Here is a 17446-nt window from a genome sequence, read left to right as displayed (position 1 = left end):
ACCTGCTATGAGCGGGACATCCTCACTGCCACTTGTGGTGATGGACTTGATCTCTTTTGACTTTGGACTCTGTGTTTTCTGCGAAGCACCGTCCGATCTCATGGAGGGGGTGTCAAGAAAACTGGCATAAGGGTATGAGATCTTTCCAGGCACACGCAGAAAAAGATGCATAATGGCTTGGAAGAAATAAAGTAATCCTGTAGTTTGATTAAAAGTTGATTAAGTTGAATAAGTCTGAATAACATGAATATAAGTAATCACTCAATAACTTTCTGCAAAACATCTCTGATTAATGATCTGTAATGATTTAAATATGTAATGATTATGTTAATAATTAACAACAAGGAAAAGATGTGATGTATGGAAAAGATGTGATGTATTGTCAATGAATATGAAGTTATAATCATCTGAAATCAATTTAACAAGAGGTTGAATGTGTTTACTGAGTTTTAATAGATAAAGTGAGTTATAGAATATAGAAGAGACGAATGTGCAGTACAGCTCTGAGAACAGGAAATGTCGCAAGCAGTTCTGAACAGATGGCCAAGGAGCACAGGAAGAAAGGAGAAGTACGGGAAATTCCACTGTGGTCAGCAAGCAGGTTGAGAAATGGGGGGGGACTTTTTCATGAGAGACAGCGGCCGTGAAGAAAGTCACGTAGGCCAAACCTCCCCATACACATACATGGTGGAGAGAGGCATAAAAAGGGGCTGAAAAGAGGAACCAGCTGTTCCCAGTCCGGCGGCGCAGAAGGAGAAACAACTCACAGAGGAGCAGATTAAGCTACGGACCGCACTTCAGAACCACGGGGAAGCTCGGACTTCACACCGCTAAGAAAGGACTGGGTTCCATCGCCCCATCTCTGGTTCTTTATTCGACCGCTGGTCTCGTCTCAACCCAGCATTCCCAAACTCTGCAACAAGTCTTGGAGGAAGGACAAAGGTCCCTCAGGGATAAAGAACTGGGTTCTGCAAAAGGATTCAGACCCTTTCTGCTTTGCTCCCTTTCTGAGGAGGGTTTTTCCCACACCAGGCAAAGACCTCAACCAAGGACGCAAGAAATTCCTGTTGCCAAAAGATCCACCATCTTCTGGGTATGAGTTGAATCTGCTCATTGAAATTCCATTTCAGAACGTGCGACTTAAAAGTTAGGGAAAGGAGATAGAGTAATGTGATTGTACATGTAAATCTTATTACACTGTTTTTGAACTATTTACAATTGATTATTGATCTGTATGTCGCATATCCCTGCTTAAGCTTGCTTAATAAATTTATACTATAAAATTCTGATGAGGTTGGTGGACATTGGAATTAATAGAGTCATTTAATCTTTGTCCAGTTCTTTTAATCAAGGTAAAACTAATGTACATGATTCCAGTAAATAGGGGGCTTCATAATTTCCTTTGGTGAGAGTAAATAATGACCCTGGGACTTACATCTAAGTCACTAAACATAATCTAGCCGATTCCAAGTGCAAGTTATGATTTAGAAAGTGGGCTACCGTTAACAGAAGTGGTTATTGGAATTATGCAGCTGCGAGGGCTACTCAGCTGATTGTTTCTTAACTGTAAAGGGTCATAACTTCTGGATTGGAGGTAGTTAGAGCTAGACGAATCACTTTCGCCACCAGTTTAAATAGATTATCTCTTATAGAGTACTCTTAGGGTAATACCCAGGACTCAGAGATTTTCCGGACCTGTTAGACGGAGAACTGGTCAGTAGGCAGCCCTGGGGAGTAGTGAGGAGTGGGCGGGGCTGACTATTGCAGGATAACCTACAAGTTTTTAAACTCAATTAAAGATGTGTAAGGTAGTGAAAAATTAGGTGAAATTAGCCATTTCCCGACTCAGAAGCTAGAATTGGAAACCAACTTCAGCTTCGTTCTGGTTGTTAACTTGGAATAAAATATTCTAGAAGTTTGTGGAGAATGCTAGCATAAGTCATAGAACTTTTAGAAAAGGATAGTACTAAGTGCAACATTCAATAAAATTCTACGACGTTCCAGAAGGTCAAAGAATGTTCTAAAATAGTTGAGAAGCAAGCAGAAATAAACAGATACATTATTCTAGGCTGTACCACAATCGTTTTAGTGAAACTTGATAAGAATACGAGGTGATCATAAGATCAGGGAAAAACCCAACATGATAAAACATTTTCACCTTGTAAATCAGGATTTGAAAAGAAGTATTTTTTATTATTGCTATTCCAAACAAAGCCATTGCAGGAAAGCAGTTCAGGATTTAAACCCAAGTTTGGCCACCAGGTATTCATATTATACAGTTATTTTGTTTCTAATTACACACTATCCAATAAAAGGCACAGAAATACAGAAAATAGCAAACCTGTGATTTTAAATCATGCTATATTAATATTGTTAAGAAAAAAAAGGGAAATGCACTGGAAGTTCACTTAAGTAATTGGTTGCGCTTTGTTGTTTTCATACATATGGTATGAAAATAAAAAATTAACAGCAATAATTTATGTTATTTAGCCTGTCATAAGTGTAAAAAATTGGGGTTCACTTTTCAAAGTCATATTTGTTGAATAAATGTTATTTATAATCATCACAGTTTGAAGCTACATATTATTAAAAAAAGAGGATCATTTAATGCTAGCTTTGGACAAAACGTTTGGCTCCTTCTTCCTCTTTTAATTTTGCCCGGGACCGGCGAGTGACGTTCTCCGTGGGCGACGTGCAGCGACGGCGTGCTGCTAAAACGAAACAACAACAAAGCGTGTTGACGTCACAGATCACAGAGTTTAATTCATACAAAGCAATGAACAACAAAGCTGCAGAGGAACAGAGATATGCATTTTCTCATAAAAAATAAAGACACACAAGGGGGAAGACAGACAAACACAAAACAAATACAAAAAGGCAAAAAATAGCGGCCGCTCTCTCTCTCGGCGTGCTCCGTGTACGTAATTTTATACCAAATAGGTGTTTCCCTATTTAATGTATGCAGTCAAGGCGTTCCGTTCTTTGACCAATTAGAAACTCCCTCAGGGACTCAGAAACTCCCCTCATTATGGCAAAGGTGTCTGCTTTTTATCTAAGTCAAAGGGCGGACCACTTCGCGCTCATCTCCGCCTGATACGGGCCGAGGCGCCAAGAAGTCTCTAACCCCTATCGGCCTGTAAATTTTATTGCTCTGTGTGTCAGCGGGGGAGGAAAAAGGCCCTGCTTCCCCATGCTCAACAGAAAACTGTTCCAAACAAGAGCGTTGGCCATCCCTTTACACATGTCGCAAGACCAACTGTATTAAGCATTAAAATCAATCACTTTTTCTTAACAATATGTAGCAAGCTAAATATTTAATTTACCATCTACCTATTAAGCTCAAACGTAGATATTTAGTTTAGCTCAATAAGACATCTAGCTAAATATTTAGCTTCAAATTAAATATTTTTGCTCTCTTCTAAATATTTAGTATGAAGCAAAGCAGTTAGTAAGCTAAATATTTACTTTGAATTTAAATTTGCATTTTTAGTTTGAAGCTAAATGTTTAGCTGGCTAGCTAAACCTTTTTTTCAGTCTCAGTCACATGAGATCTGTTCTAATTCCAAAACTGCAACACCTAGACACTTCAAACCTGGGCTGGATTATTCTGCTCTAAAAGCAGAGTATTTAAAAACATTTTTGGGATTTGTGAAACCTTTACGTGATTTGTGAAACTTCACTAAAGTTTATTCACACTTTTTCCATGCAGTTTTTGTCAAATTCAATTCAAATTCAAAAACACTTTATTAATCCCAATGGGAAATTAAATGGTGGTGTAACTCATTAATGTCATGGATTGCGGTGCGGTGTTGGTGGTGAGGCAGACGCAGCGGACCCAGGTAAGATGAATAATGATTTAATGAAGAAACTCACAGTCCAAAACAACGAGCAGGAGGCACATGGACACACTGACGACGAATAGACTAGACATTGACGAGGACCCGACGAGGAACAAGGAACACAGGTGGAGTTAAATACATGGGAGGGTAATGACAGAACGAGACACACCTGGGAACAATCAAGGGGAGGACAGGGCAACGAAGAGACTCAAGGACACAAAAAACTCTAAATGAACACAGAAAACACAGATCCTGACAATTAATTCTTCAAAAAGTTATTGTAGATGGTGCTGGCTGTTGGAAGGAAAGATCTTCTGCTGCTTCTGCGTCTGTTAAGTGAAGTTTCATAAATTAGAAAAAAGTTTCACAAATCCCAAACCTGCTTTTAAATATTCTGATATTAGTTGAGAATAATCCAGTTCAGGATTGAAGTGTCTAGGTCAGGGGCGTCAAACTCCAGTCCTCAAGGGCCGCTGTCCTGCAACTTTTAGATGTGCCTCTGCTGCACCACACCTGAACAGAATAATTAGGTCCTTAGCAAGACTCTGGAGAACTGATCTACACAAGGAGGAGGTAATTAAGCCATTTCATTCCAGTCCTTTGTACCAGTGGCACATCTAAAAACTGCAGGACAGCGGCCCTCGAGGACTGGAGTTTGACACCTGTGGTCTAGGTGTTGTAGTCTTGGAGCTGGAGCAGCTCTACTATGACAGAGATGCAAAAAAAAAAAAAAAAGTCTTTAAGTTTCACAAATCAGAGGAAAGTTTCACAAATCACAAACATGGTTTTAAATATTCTGCTTTTAGTTGAAAATAATCCAGTCCAGGTTTGAAGAGTCTAGGTGTTGTTTAGGAATTGGAGCAGTTATACTACGACAGAGATCCAAAAGAAGTGGTGAAAATTGCCCTTTATTGCAGTTTCACAAATCAGAAATAGGTTTCACAAATCCCAAACATCCATCCATCCATCCATCCATCTTCTTCCGCTTATCCGAGGTCGGGTCGCGGGGGTAGCAGCTTCAGAAGGGAGGCCCAGACTTCCCTCTCCCCAGCCACTTCTTCTAGCTCCTCCGGGGGAATCCCGAGGCGTTCCCAGGCCAGCCGAGAGACATAGTCCCTCCAGCGTGTCCTGGGTCTTCCCCGGGGCCTCCTCCCGGTGGGACGTGCCCGGAACACCTCACCAGGGAGGCGTCTAGGAGGCATCCTGACCAGATGCCCGAGCCACCTCAACTGGCTCCTCTCGATGTGAAGGAGCAGCGGCTCTACTCTGAGTCCCTCCCGGATGACTGAGCTTCTCACCCTATCTCTAAGGGAGAGCCCAGCCACCCTACGGAGAAAACCCATTTCGGCCGCTTGTATCCGCGATCTCGTTCTTTCGGTCATGACCCAAAGCTCATGACCATAGATGAGGGTGGGAACGTAGATCGACCGGTAAATCGAGAGCTTCGCTTTTTGGCTCAGCTCTCTCTTCACCACGACGGACCGGTACAGCGCCCGCTTGACAGCAGACGCTGCGCCAATCCGCCTGTCGATCTCCCGCTCCCTTCTTCCCCCATTCGTGAACAAGATCCCGAGATACTTAAACTCCTCCACTTGGGGCAGGACACCCCCCCTGACCCGGAGAAGGCACTCTACCCTTTTCCGGCTCAAGACCATGGCCTCGGATTTGGAGGCACTGATCCTCATCCCGGCCGCGTCACACTCGGCTGCGAACCGCTCCAGCGAGAGCTGCAGATCACGATCTGATGAAGCCAAAAGGACCACATCGTCTGCAAAAAGCAGAGATGAGATCCTAAGGCCACCAAATCGGATCCCCTCAACACCTTGGCTGCGCCTAGAAATTCTGTCCATGAAAGTGATGAACAGAATCGGTGACAAAGGGCAGCCCTGGCGGAGTCCAACTCTCACCGGAAACGAGCCCGACTTACTGCCGGCAATGCGGACCAGACTCTGACACCGGTCATACAGGGACCTGACAGCCCGTATCAAAGGGCCCGGTACCCCATACTCCCGGAGAACCCCCCACAGGGCTCCCCGAGGGACACGGTCGAACGCCTTCTCCAGGTCCACAAAACACATGTAGACTGGTTGGGCGAACTCCCATGCACCCTCCAGGACCCTGCCGAGGGTGTAGAGCTGGTCCAGCGTTCCACGACCAGGACGAAAACCACACTGCTCTTCCTGAATCCGAGGTTCGACTATCCGACGGACCCTCCTCTCCAGGACCCCTGAATAGACCTTGCCAGGGAGGCTTAAGAGTGTGACCCCTCTATAATTGGAGCACACCCTCCGGTCCCCCTTTTTGAACAGGGGGACCACCACCCCAGTCTGCCAATCCAGGGGAACTGCCCCCGATGTCCATGCGACATTGCAGAGTCGCGTCAACCAACACAACCCTACAACATCCAGAGCCTTAAGGAACTCCGGGCGGATCTCATCCACCCCCGGGGCCCTGCCACCGAGGAGCTTTTTAACCACCTCGGCGACCTCGTCCCCAGAGATTGGAGAGCCCAACCCAGAGTCCCCAGGCTCCGCTTCCTCAGTGGAAGGCATGTTGGTGGGATTGAGGAGGTCTTCGAAGTACTCTGCCCACCGGCCCACAACGTCCCGAGTAGAGGTCAGCAGCACACCATCCCCACTATAAACAGTGTTGGTGCTGCACCGCTTCCCCCCCCTGAGACGCCGGATGGTGGACCAGAATCGCCTCGAAGCCGTACGGAAGTCTTTCTCCATGGCCTCTCCAAACTCCTCCCACGCCCGGGTTTTTGCCTCAGCAACCGCCCGAGCCGCATGCCGCTTCGCCCGCCGGTACCCATCAGCTGCTTCCGGAGTCCCACAGGCCAAAAAGGCCCGATAGGACTCCTTCTTCAGCCTGACGGCATCCCTCACCGAAGGTGTCCACCAGCGGGTTCGAGGGTTGCCGCCGCGACAGGCACCGACAACCTTGCGGCCACAGCTCCGATCGGCCGCCTCGACAATGGAGGCACGGAACACGGTCCACTCAGACTCCATGTCCCCCACCTCCCCCGGGACGTGTTCGAAGTTTTGCCGGAGATGGGAGTTAAAGCTCCGTCTCACAGGGGATTCCGCCAGACGTTCCCAGCAGACCCTCACAACACGTTTGGGCCTGCCAGGTCTGACCGGCTTTCGCCCCCACCACCGGAGCCAACTCACCACCAGGTAGTGGTCAGTGGACAGCTCCGCACCTCTCTTCACCCGAGTGTCCAAGACATACGGCCGCAGATCCGATGAAACGATGACAAAGTCGATCATTGAACTGCGGCCTAGGGTGTCCTGGTGCCAAGTGCACATATGGACACCCTTATGCTTGAACATGGTGTTCGTTATGGACAATCCATGGCGAGCACAGAAGTCCAGCAACAGAACACCGCTCGAGTTCAGGTCGGGCGGGCCGTTCCTCCCAACCACGCCCCTCCAGGTCTCACTGTCATTGCCCACGTGAGCGTTGAAGTCCCCCAGCAGAACAAGGGAGTCCCCAGGAGGAGCACTCTCCAGTACCCCCCCTAAGGACTCCAAAAAGGGTGGGTAATCTGAACTGTCGTTCGGCCCGTAAGCACAAACGACAGTCAGAACCCGTCCCCCCACCCGTAGGCGGAGGGATGCTACCCTCTCGTTCACCGGGGTAAACCCCAACGTACAGGCGCCGAGATGGGGAGCAACAAGTATGCCCACTCCTGCCCGACGCCTCTCACCTTGGGCAACTCCAGAGTGGAAGTATGTCCAGCCCCTCTCAAGGAGACTGGTTCCAGAACCAGAGCCGTGCGTCGAGGTGAGACCGACTATTTCTAGCCGGAACCTCTCGACCTCACGCACTAGCTCCGGCTCCTTCCCCACCAGAGAGGTGACATTCCACGTCCCAAGAGCCAGTTTCTGCAACCGAGGATCGGACCGCCAGGGTCCCCTCCCTCTGCTGCCACCCCTCCCACACTGCACCCGACCCCTTTGGCCCCTCCCACGGGTGGTGGGCCCATGGGAGGGGGGGCCCATGTTTCCTCTTCGGGCTGAGCCCGGCCGGGCTCCATGGGTAAAAGCCCGGCCACCAGACGCTCGCCATCGTGCCCCCCCTCCAGGCCTGGCTCCAGAGTGGGGCCCCGGTGACCCGCGTCCGGGCGAGGGAACACCAAGTCCAAAGTTTTCCTTCATCATTGGGGTCTTTGGGCTGCTCTTTGTCTGGTCCCTCACCTAGGACCTGTCTGCCTTGGGTGACCCTACCAGGGGCATGAAGCCCCAGACAGCATAGCTCCTAGGATCATTGGGACACTCAAACCCCTCCACCACGATAAGGTGGCAGCCCATGGAGGAGAAATCCCAAACATGGTACTAAATATTCTATTAGTTGAGAATAATTTAGTCTAGGTTTGAAGAGTCTAGGTGTTGTAGATTTGGAATTAGAGCAGATCTCGTGTGACCAAGACCAAACAAAAGGGTGAAATTTGCCCATATTTCAGATTCACATATCCCAAACATGGTTATAAATGTTCTGCTATTAGAGCAGAATAATCCAGTGCTGGTTTGAAGTGTCTAGGTGTTGTATCTTGGAGATGGAGCAGTTCTAGTGTGAGTTTTTCTGTGGAACACAACCAAAAAACTCAGTTAGTTATGCAAATCTTTTTAGTTACAGTGTGAGGAATCTTCTAACGAAGGTTTGCGAAGGCAGAACAGCAGTCTGTGGATGTTCTCTGAAAATAAAAAATATTTCTGTTCGTTCTAGTTCCAGTTGTTAAATCATGGGGAGGGCTTCATTAATATTCAAATAAGTAAGTAAGTAAAAAAATAAAAAATATTGTCAGTGTAGTATGTGTCCTTGTTCATTACATTGGATTTAAATAAACGTTATTTTAGAATCCAATGAGAACCAAATTATTTTTATTGTGTCCTGATAGCTTTTAACTGAGCGTGTACTTTTGTTTCATCATCAATGCGAGTTATTTTTAAAAATAATAATCTAACAAACAAATATAACACTTTATTTAACGGAGGACGCACTAAGAATAGCAACACAACAAACTTTGATGACCCTGAAAGGAAAATTCCCGCAGCGTAAAATTTGAGCTTTTACAACAGCATCAAATATTATAGTGGAGGAACATTATAATCTCACCTACATTGTTGTACAACTTGTTTGTCCACGTCTGTCCCGAACGTTAAAGACTTTCACACGGAGATAAAATCCGATAAACTGTTCCGGAGCTAACCTGAGTCTGACTGACACAGATAGAAGGAAGTAAAGATGGACTTGTCTCTCAATTGTCTCTTATCAACAAATGAGAAAATGTACAGGACTAAAACGATGAAAAGAAATCACAAAGAAGAAAAAGGTTTTCAAAGGTTCAAGACCAAACTTTGCAGAAACATTCCAAGTAGCAGGGTCGCTAGCTAACGATGTGTTACCATGTAGCATTAGCCACACGGGCTAATGCTAAGATCCGTTTATCCCTTTCTTTAGAATAATCTGTACACAATGTAGATGGACACAACATTTTTAGACTTTTCCCTACAGATTCACAAATGAGAAGTTAACAAACAAAAAGTAAATCAAAACAAAAAGAGAAAATAATAGAAAGGTGGAAAGAATGGAAGAAAAAAGTCAGGATGAGATTTTCACAGACTAAACAACAACTTCTTGAAGTTAAACATTTTTGTACAGCACACGGTGTTATTCTCTTATAGAACCACACTTTTGTGTTTATTTTAATTTGATAATAAATTGCAGCATCAATATTTTTGTGAGTTTTACTCAAAAGCAAATTTAGGTGAATTTTTTCACTAAACTTAGCTGAATACAGTTTTTGAAGAAGCAGTGATCCACATCAGGTTCATTCAACTGAGAAGAAACTTCAGATGTTTCCAAATCAAACAAAATATTCAACAGGATACCGTTTGTACTTCAAGCAATTACTTTTACATCTGTTATTTAAATAAATTTTCAATTTCTGTTGCCTGCAAGTACTTTCAAACTGGCAATGTGAACACCAGTACTTTCAGCTGATCGTCTCAAATGAGGCTAAATGATCCACAGAGGGCCGAATATTCAGAACCACTGGAGGCAAACAATTGTGAAAACAAAAAGTTATTTACTTTAATGTTGCAAATAACCCATAATCAAATGGTGACAGAGTTTTATTCATGGTAATAAGACATTCAAATAAAATACTATATGGAATTCAAGCTGCATTTTCCAAAAGAATAGAAGCTTTCCATGAAACAAGAGGTGTGTTTTTTCTGGTCAGTGTTTTTTTGTGTTAGGATGGAATGGGAAAAACTCAACTTTTGCTTTTTTCAAGAAACAGTTAGATTTTCTATTTGCACTTTGCTTTTCCTGTAGATTTTTTTCCCACAGCCCATGTGACTGTGTGACCTTTGCCCCTCAGGTCATCAACCTGTCCTGCTTGGAGAACCTGCAGGTGCCCAGCATCAACATCGTTCGGTTAATGTGTTTAATCTCACCGCAAACTCCAATTTCTTCAAACACTGTACGGGGCCGTGACGCGGCTGGCTCCTTTAGACATGAAAGCTTCAACGCTAACATACACACAGCCTCCTCTGCGACACACACACACACACACAGACAAAACCCAGTCCGGTGGGCCGGTGACTTGGGGAACGCTGGTTCCTGCGTTTGGAGGAGGAACACCTCGCCTTGGAGAACTGACTGTTCTGTAAGAGTAAGTGACGTTTAAATGAGAATCCAGTTTAACAGAAGCTTTTTTTTGTTTTTGTTCTTTTCAAAATTAATAAGTGAGAATTTGTCTCACATGTGCATTCTATGAATATTAAAAAAGTTACAAACTTCCATTAGCATGTTATGTAAAATATTTATTTGATTCTTTATTTACGTTTGGGCTGTTATTATCTCCATCAGTGGTTTATTGGCTGTAGCTGGTTTAAAGTCTGTGTCATAAACTCAGCTTTGAAGAGTCGAGGCGCAGCAGCTGGACGCTCTGAGACTCTGATTGTTTTTTTGGGTCAGAACACGCTCTTGGATTGGGAAATAGAAGGGTCCATCACTTTCTTTAATTACTACACGATGTGTGTTTTACTATCTGATAACTCTTATCTGAGAGATAACAGCGCATTTTTACAACTGATACTGCTTTTCATCAGCTCTTTATGGGTTTAAAGATAAAATTAAAACAGATCTGGACGTTTTTTCTGTCCCTGTCGTAGGTCCTGAAAAATGAGTAGAATCTTCAGTTCCAGTTAAGGTTTTTATTCTTGCAACAGATTGTTTTTTGCTTGTTCTTTGCGTATTTTATGTTGTTTATGTTGCGTATTTGCATTGCTTATCTCTGATGAGTCTGTGTTAAAATCTGAAAGATATAATCTGAAAAAAAAACACACAGATTAACTCAGTGGTTCCCAAAGTGTGGGGCGCGCCCCCTGGGGGGGTGCGGTGCCATTGCAGGGTGGACGCAGGAAGCAGTATGGATGAAAAAAAAAAACAGTTACACAAAAGTGTTTCACTGTAAAGATGGTTTGTAGTGGGTTTTGTTGCAACCTGAAGTGTGAAATAAACTTCAGTGGAGTTTGAAAACAAAATATGTGTATAGGTTTATGTCTGGTTGAACAATGTGTGTGCCAAGTTGATGGTTTTTTTTTCTTTTTGGAGGGGATTTCATTTTAATCCAGAAGAAAATCTTTGGGAACCACAACCAATAAACCAGCTGGTTGGAGTGGATCTACTTAGTGAGTCTGAGCAGAAATAATGATATTTATGTAAGTTGTTTACATTTTTCATCTTCTGGCTCATTTTACCTCCATTTATTTAGGATGAGTTGAATTTTGTTTTATCTTGTTAGATATTAACTGTTTCACAAGTGAAACTGAATGAACCGTCAACAGTTCATTGAACTCCAGGAGTATCAGTATGTATTTGAAATGTATTAATACACAAGAATTTTCCTTTATGTATTTAGACTTTTTTGTGTTTTTTTTCTCTGTACTGACTGACGCCTAAACCTGAAACCATTTGAAAGTCAGATTACTGTTCATTTAAAAGTTGCTGCATTTGCCATTAATAGGTTTTGATGGAGAGGAGCATGTTGGCTGTGCCTGTTGGAAACATGCCAAATCTTTTATGCCACTGCCAAACAGCTTTTGGTGGAGGCAGTGTGATGATGTGGGGTGGAATCTCCCTTTAGTGGAAAAACATGACGTACAACTATTCAACCAGAAGAACCTGAAGTATGGCTGTGGCTGAAAGATAAGCAAGTGCCAAAAAAGTCCGGCTGAATTTTATTAACGTCTAGTCACATTTTCTACAACTAATGGTCGGACATGAAATGAGAAAATGCTTCAAAAAAGTATCAGTCTGATGGCATGCAGAGTTACTGGAACCACATGTTGCAGCTCTTGCACAAAACACAAAAGCTGGCATTTTAACAGGGTTGTGTAACTCTTCAGATCCACTCTGTCATTCATCTTCAGAATTTCGGATCGCTGATGACAAGAGCAATAAAATTCTAATCCCACTGTAATATTGTGGTTCTGTTGTGGAGCTGGTACCACGTTGTAAAACTCAACAGAGATTCTCCTTTGATAACAGCAGCACTTTTTCAAGCATTTTGGCTTCAGAGTAAAGATACCAGCCTAAATGTTGGGTCGTTATCGTTTCTTGATCAGTGCCATGCGTTTGAATGTAGCATTCACAGCGTCTGCCCAGATAACCTTGCAACATCTTCTCATTTCTGTCTCACACTCTGGCTCACAGTCACTTTGTTACACTTGTTTATCAGAGGTTTGTAATTTAGCCCTTGCTAGATGCTTTTGCCTTTATTGTATCTGTTTGTCTTGTAGTTGTGGAATGCTTGAACTCACTCACCTTTATCCGGATCAGGTAAATCCTCTGATACCCATTGACGTCACTGTTGTGGCGTGCATTGAAATCTATCAGACCTGAGACCCTTTATTGTTGCGGTTATCAGTCTGATAGCACCTTGCCTTGTTTCTTAGAAGCACAGCCTCCCCTTTGTGTCTCTCTGCTTTCTGGTCACACCTCCAGGACAGTCGGCGACATTCTGTGTGACACATTTCAACTTCTTGTTCTCGTTCCTTAGTATCAGTGAGACTGAACAGTGTCCAGCTTCGGCCATGTTTCTGTCTGCTGAAGACTCTTACTTGAGTACGACTCGGCCTGCCTAGATAGAGCCGTCGAGGCAGTTTATAGTTTTTTAAAGTCTTATCTTATGCTTTATAAACATCTCCAGAGGTTTCTGCATCCCAGAGTGTCTGTGGGTTCTCTCCAGGTACTCCAGCTTCCTCCCACAGTCCAAAAACATGACTGGTACGTTAACTGGTACTTTAAGCTGTGTTGTTGTTTGCCGGCCTCCTGTCTACAGTCAACCCCAGCTCTTGTCCAATAACTGCTACCTACTTGAACATAGTTTTTTTAAACTTACATATGCTTATTAATATTAATTGATTAGGATACTTTTCACTTCCATTTTTGCAGACATTTTGAAGTAATTCTACTTTTACCCAAGAACACCTTTTGGCTACGCTGTCCTCTTCTGCGTATTACCAATATTCTTTGTTATTTCATGAGTGATGTTAGTGGATTGGATTCAGTTCAATTCAGTTTATTTCTGTAGCAACAATTCACCAGAAATGTCACCTTGATGCTCTTTACAAATGAACTCTGTACACATACGTACCAATCAATACTAGTTATTAAAGAAGTACTATTGAATGCAGAGGAAAAAATATACATCTTAACAGTTTGTTAACAAGTAGTTTTATCAACACATTCGGCCGCAACATCGATGATCTCGGTGTGGCCCATAAAGAAAATGGTTTTCACATGTCTGGTATAAACGGAGCAGCTTCCCTTCAGACCCTGAATATTGTTGCATTCAGTGATACCTGTTAGCATCTCCTTCTTTTGATAAGCTGAAAGCTAATCCAATAATTTTGTTCTGAATGTAAATCAAATGTTAACGTGTTAAAAAACAAAAATCCAAGTTAAAACCAATATTTGGTATATTTGTAAAACATTCTCCATCTATCCACTCAAAACGAAACCTGCACATTCATAAAAAGTAGAAAATCAAAAGGTAAGTCAGACAGCAGACACTCCTAATCCTTTAGCAGAAACACACAGCCAAAGAAATGATTTTCCATGGTTTCAGTTTTTACGTTGTCAAACTTTACCTGTGCCATTCTTACACTTACGCTGTCTAATCTGTTAAAACCCTGCTCTGAAGTCAGTCAGAGAGGATTCCCAGGTCTAATCTTTGCGTAGAGGTGACTGAGGGAATATTGGGGAAAACTGAAGCAATAAAAGCGAGACTGAAGCAAAGAGATTTCCTTATTAATTGTCTGTCTGAATATTTTTTTTCGTACCCATAGAGCAATACACTACATGGTCAGTTCTGTGAACTCATGAAACGCCTTGCAAAAGTTTTCACAAACTCTATGGAAGCCTGTTTCTGCCATTTATTTATTTAAAAATAAATAAATAATCTCATAATAATGAGATACTGTCTCATATCTCAGATACTATGTCATTATTTTGAGATTGACGCTTAAAATAATGAGATATCTCAAAATATCTCGTTATTTTCAGATACTATCTCATTATAATGAGATTATTTTTTTATTTACTTTTTTAACAGAGTGGTGGAAACGGGCTTCCATACGTTTCCGGCACTCTGTTAAAAAAAAAAAAAAAAAAAAATTTTTATTTTATATTTTTTTAGATTATTTATCTCATTATAATGAGATAGATAATCTCATTATAATGAGATTATTTATTTTATTTTTTTTAACAGAGTGGCAGAAACGTATGGAAGCCCGTTTCCACCACTTTGTTAAAAAAATAAAATAAATGATCTTATTATTTTGAGATTGACGCTTAAAATAATGAGATATCTCAAAATATCTCATTATTTTGAGATGATATGTCAAAATAAAATACTATTTTGTATTTTATACAAAATAGTATTATATAGTATTATATCTACAAAATAGTAAAATATCTTATATTTTGTATCTTATTATACATTATTATTTAGTATCTCATTATTTTGAGATATTATCTCATTATTTTGAGATAATTTATTTATTTATTTATTTTTTAACAGAGTGGCGGAAACGGGCTTCCATATTGTATTGACATTTTAATGCAATACAAAAATGTTTTTAAAAGTAAAAAAGAAAAAAGGATGCAGACCCTGAATAGAAAATAAAAAAGGCGACTTAAACAGCAACTCTGACAGATCATCAGTAGAGCGGTAGCTAATCTACCACATTGATCGCTTATTAATAATCTTAAATAAACATCAAGCAATAAAAACACAAAATTGTAATGGACTGCATATTCTGTTTTTTTGTGTGGCGATATTAATATTACTCTTATTATTATTAAAAAACATCCATTTATTATCTAGTGTGAACAAAATCTTTTTGTACTGTGGGAGGAAGCCGGAGCACCCGGAGAGAACCCATTAATCAATCAATCAAATTTTATTTGTATAGCACATTTCAGCAGCAAGGCATTTCAAAGAGCTTTACATCATATCAAACACAGAAACACAAAGCAACATAGAATCAACAATCAAAACACGACATTATGTCAGGTTCCATCAATAAATTTGTAATTGATTACGTTTCAAATACAATCCTAAACAGGTGGGTTTTTAGTGGAGTTTGCATCCATAGAAGGTTTACCTGTTACACTCCTACTGTGTTATATGGAACAAAATACCTATTGCTATTTTTATTCACGCTCACAATCACAGTTTAAAACGATGTAGACAGCATTTTAATGGGCTTCTGGCACGAGGCTCCGTACTCCTCGTTCACAGAATTTCGAGCAGGGACTCCGCCGTCCCTCACGGATTTTTGTGCAATTCTTTTTGTAATTATTTTTTTATTTAGAAAGAGAGATTCCCATCACATTCGTTAATTACAGCTTTACCCATCTAAGATTGTACATGAGTATACAACCGGAGAATCCAAGTGATTTTGTCCATACTGCCTTTCTGGTATTTTCTTTTACAGACTATTACTAAATTTTGTTGTGAACAATAACAAAAATGAACAGAATTGAACAATAACGGGGATTGCACCATCTCGAGCAATAAAAAAAACACAAGAACATACAAGGGCAGAGCACATAGTTCTCAAGAACAATCAAATGAAGTCAGATCTAATTGGTTTTACATACTCAGTCCAATTGGTCCAGATCTTATAAAACTTTCCTCTTTCAACTTGGAGGGAAAAAGAAATCTTTTCCATAACATAAATCTGATCAACAATTTCAATCCATTCGTCGATAGTGGGTGGGTCTGGTTTTAGCCATTTCCTTGTGATGGCTTTCTTACTGGCTGCCAGTAGAATCGCCAGAAGTTTTTTGTCTTGGTTGGTCCATGTGTCCAACTGTAGGTTGCCCAAGTACAACGTTTCACATTTGAATGAAATTTTTACATTGAATATATTTTCAATATGTTCGTGGAACTCTTCGCAATATGGTTTTATTACTTGGCAGTCTCAAAAAACATGGAAGTGGTTGGCTCCTTTAGACTGGCAGGCGTCCCCGTTGTTTTGATATCGTCTCTGAATGGGTGTAACAAAAAATCGTGCAATGTTTTTCCAACAAAACTCCCGCCATGTGTTTGATCCAGTCGAGACCCACTGCAGTTGACATATTTCTTCCCATCATCTTGTGAGATTATTACCTTAATTTCCTTTCCCCATTTCCTCTTTATGTATTCTGTATGCTCATGTTTAGATAGCTGTATGGCATTGAATAACTTAAAGATAATTCTGCTGTCTGATCTGGGTTTAATTAATGTTAGAAATACCTCCATGAAACTGGAATCATTTTTTCTCAACACTTCTTTAAAATTTCTATTAAAATAATGTCTCACCTGCAGGTACCTAAAAAAGACATACTATACTATGACGTCGAAAATATGAAAAAAATGACATACTATACTATGACGTCGAAAATATGAAAAAAATGACATACTATACTATGACGTCGAAAATATGAAAAAAAATGACATGCTAGACTATGACGTCGAAAATGTGAAAAAAATGACATACTATACTATGACGTCGAAAATATGAAAAAAATGACATGCTATACTAGGATGTCAAAAATGACCAAAAAATGACATACTATACTATGACGTCGAAAATGTCCAAAAAATGACATGCTATACTATGACGTCGAAAATGTCCAAAAAATGACATACTATACTATGACGTCGAAAATGTGAAAAAAATGACATGCTATACTATTGACGTTCGAAATGTGAAAAAAATGACATATGACGTCGAAAACGTGAAAAAAATGACATGCTATACTATGACATCGAAAATGTCCAAAAATTGACATACTATACTATGACGTCGAAAATGTGAAAAAAATGACATACTATACTATGACGTCGAAAATATGAAAAAAATGACATGCTATACAAGGATGTCAAAAATGACCAAAAAATGACATACTATACTATGATGTCAAAAATGTGAAAAAAATGACATGCTATACTATGACGTCGAAAATGTCCAAAAAAATGACATACTATACTATGACGTCGAAAATGTCCAAAAAATGACATACTATGCTATGATGTC

General features: G+C 41.3%; 1 protein-coding gene across 1 annotated transcript in view; it reads left to right on the top strand.

Annotated features, from left to right (window-relative positions):
* The window catches only part of phtf2 (putative homeodomain transcription factor 2), a 36685-nt gene extending 33545 nt beyond the window's left edge, over positions 1-3140 (top strand). Inside the window, exon 17 of the mRNA XM_032590160.1 lies at positions 3058-3140. Coding sequence (XP_032446051.1) covers positions 3058-3140 — 83 coding nt within the window. The remainder of the gene's footprint in view (positions 1-3057) is intronic.
* Positions 3141-17446: the final 14306 nt, after the last annotated feature.

This window comes from Xiphophorus hellerii, chromosome 17 (assembly GCF_003331165.1).
Source record: "Xiphophorus hellerii strain 12219 chromosome 17, Xiphophorus_hellerii-4.1, whole genome shotgun sequence".
NCBI classification, from domain to species: domain Eukaryota; kingdom Metazoa; phylum Chordata; class Actinopteri; order Cyprinodontiformes; family Poeciliidae; genus Xiphophorus; species Xiphophorus hellerii.
This window is presented reverse-complemented; position numbering and strand designations above follow the sequence as displayed.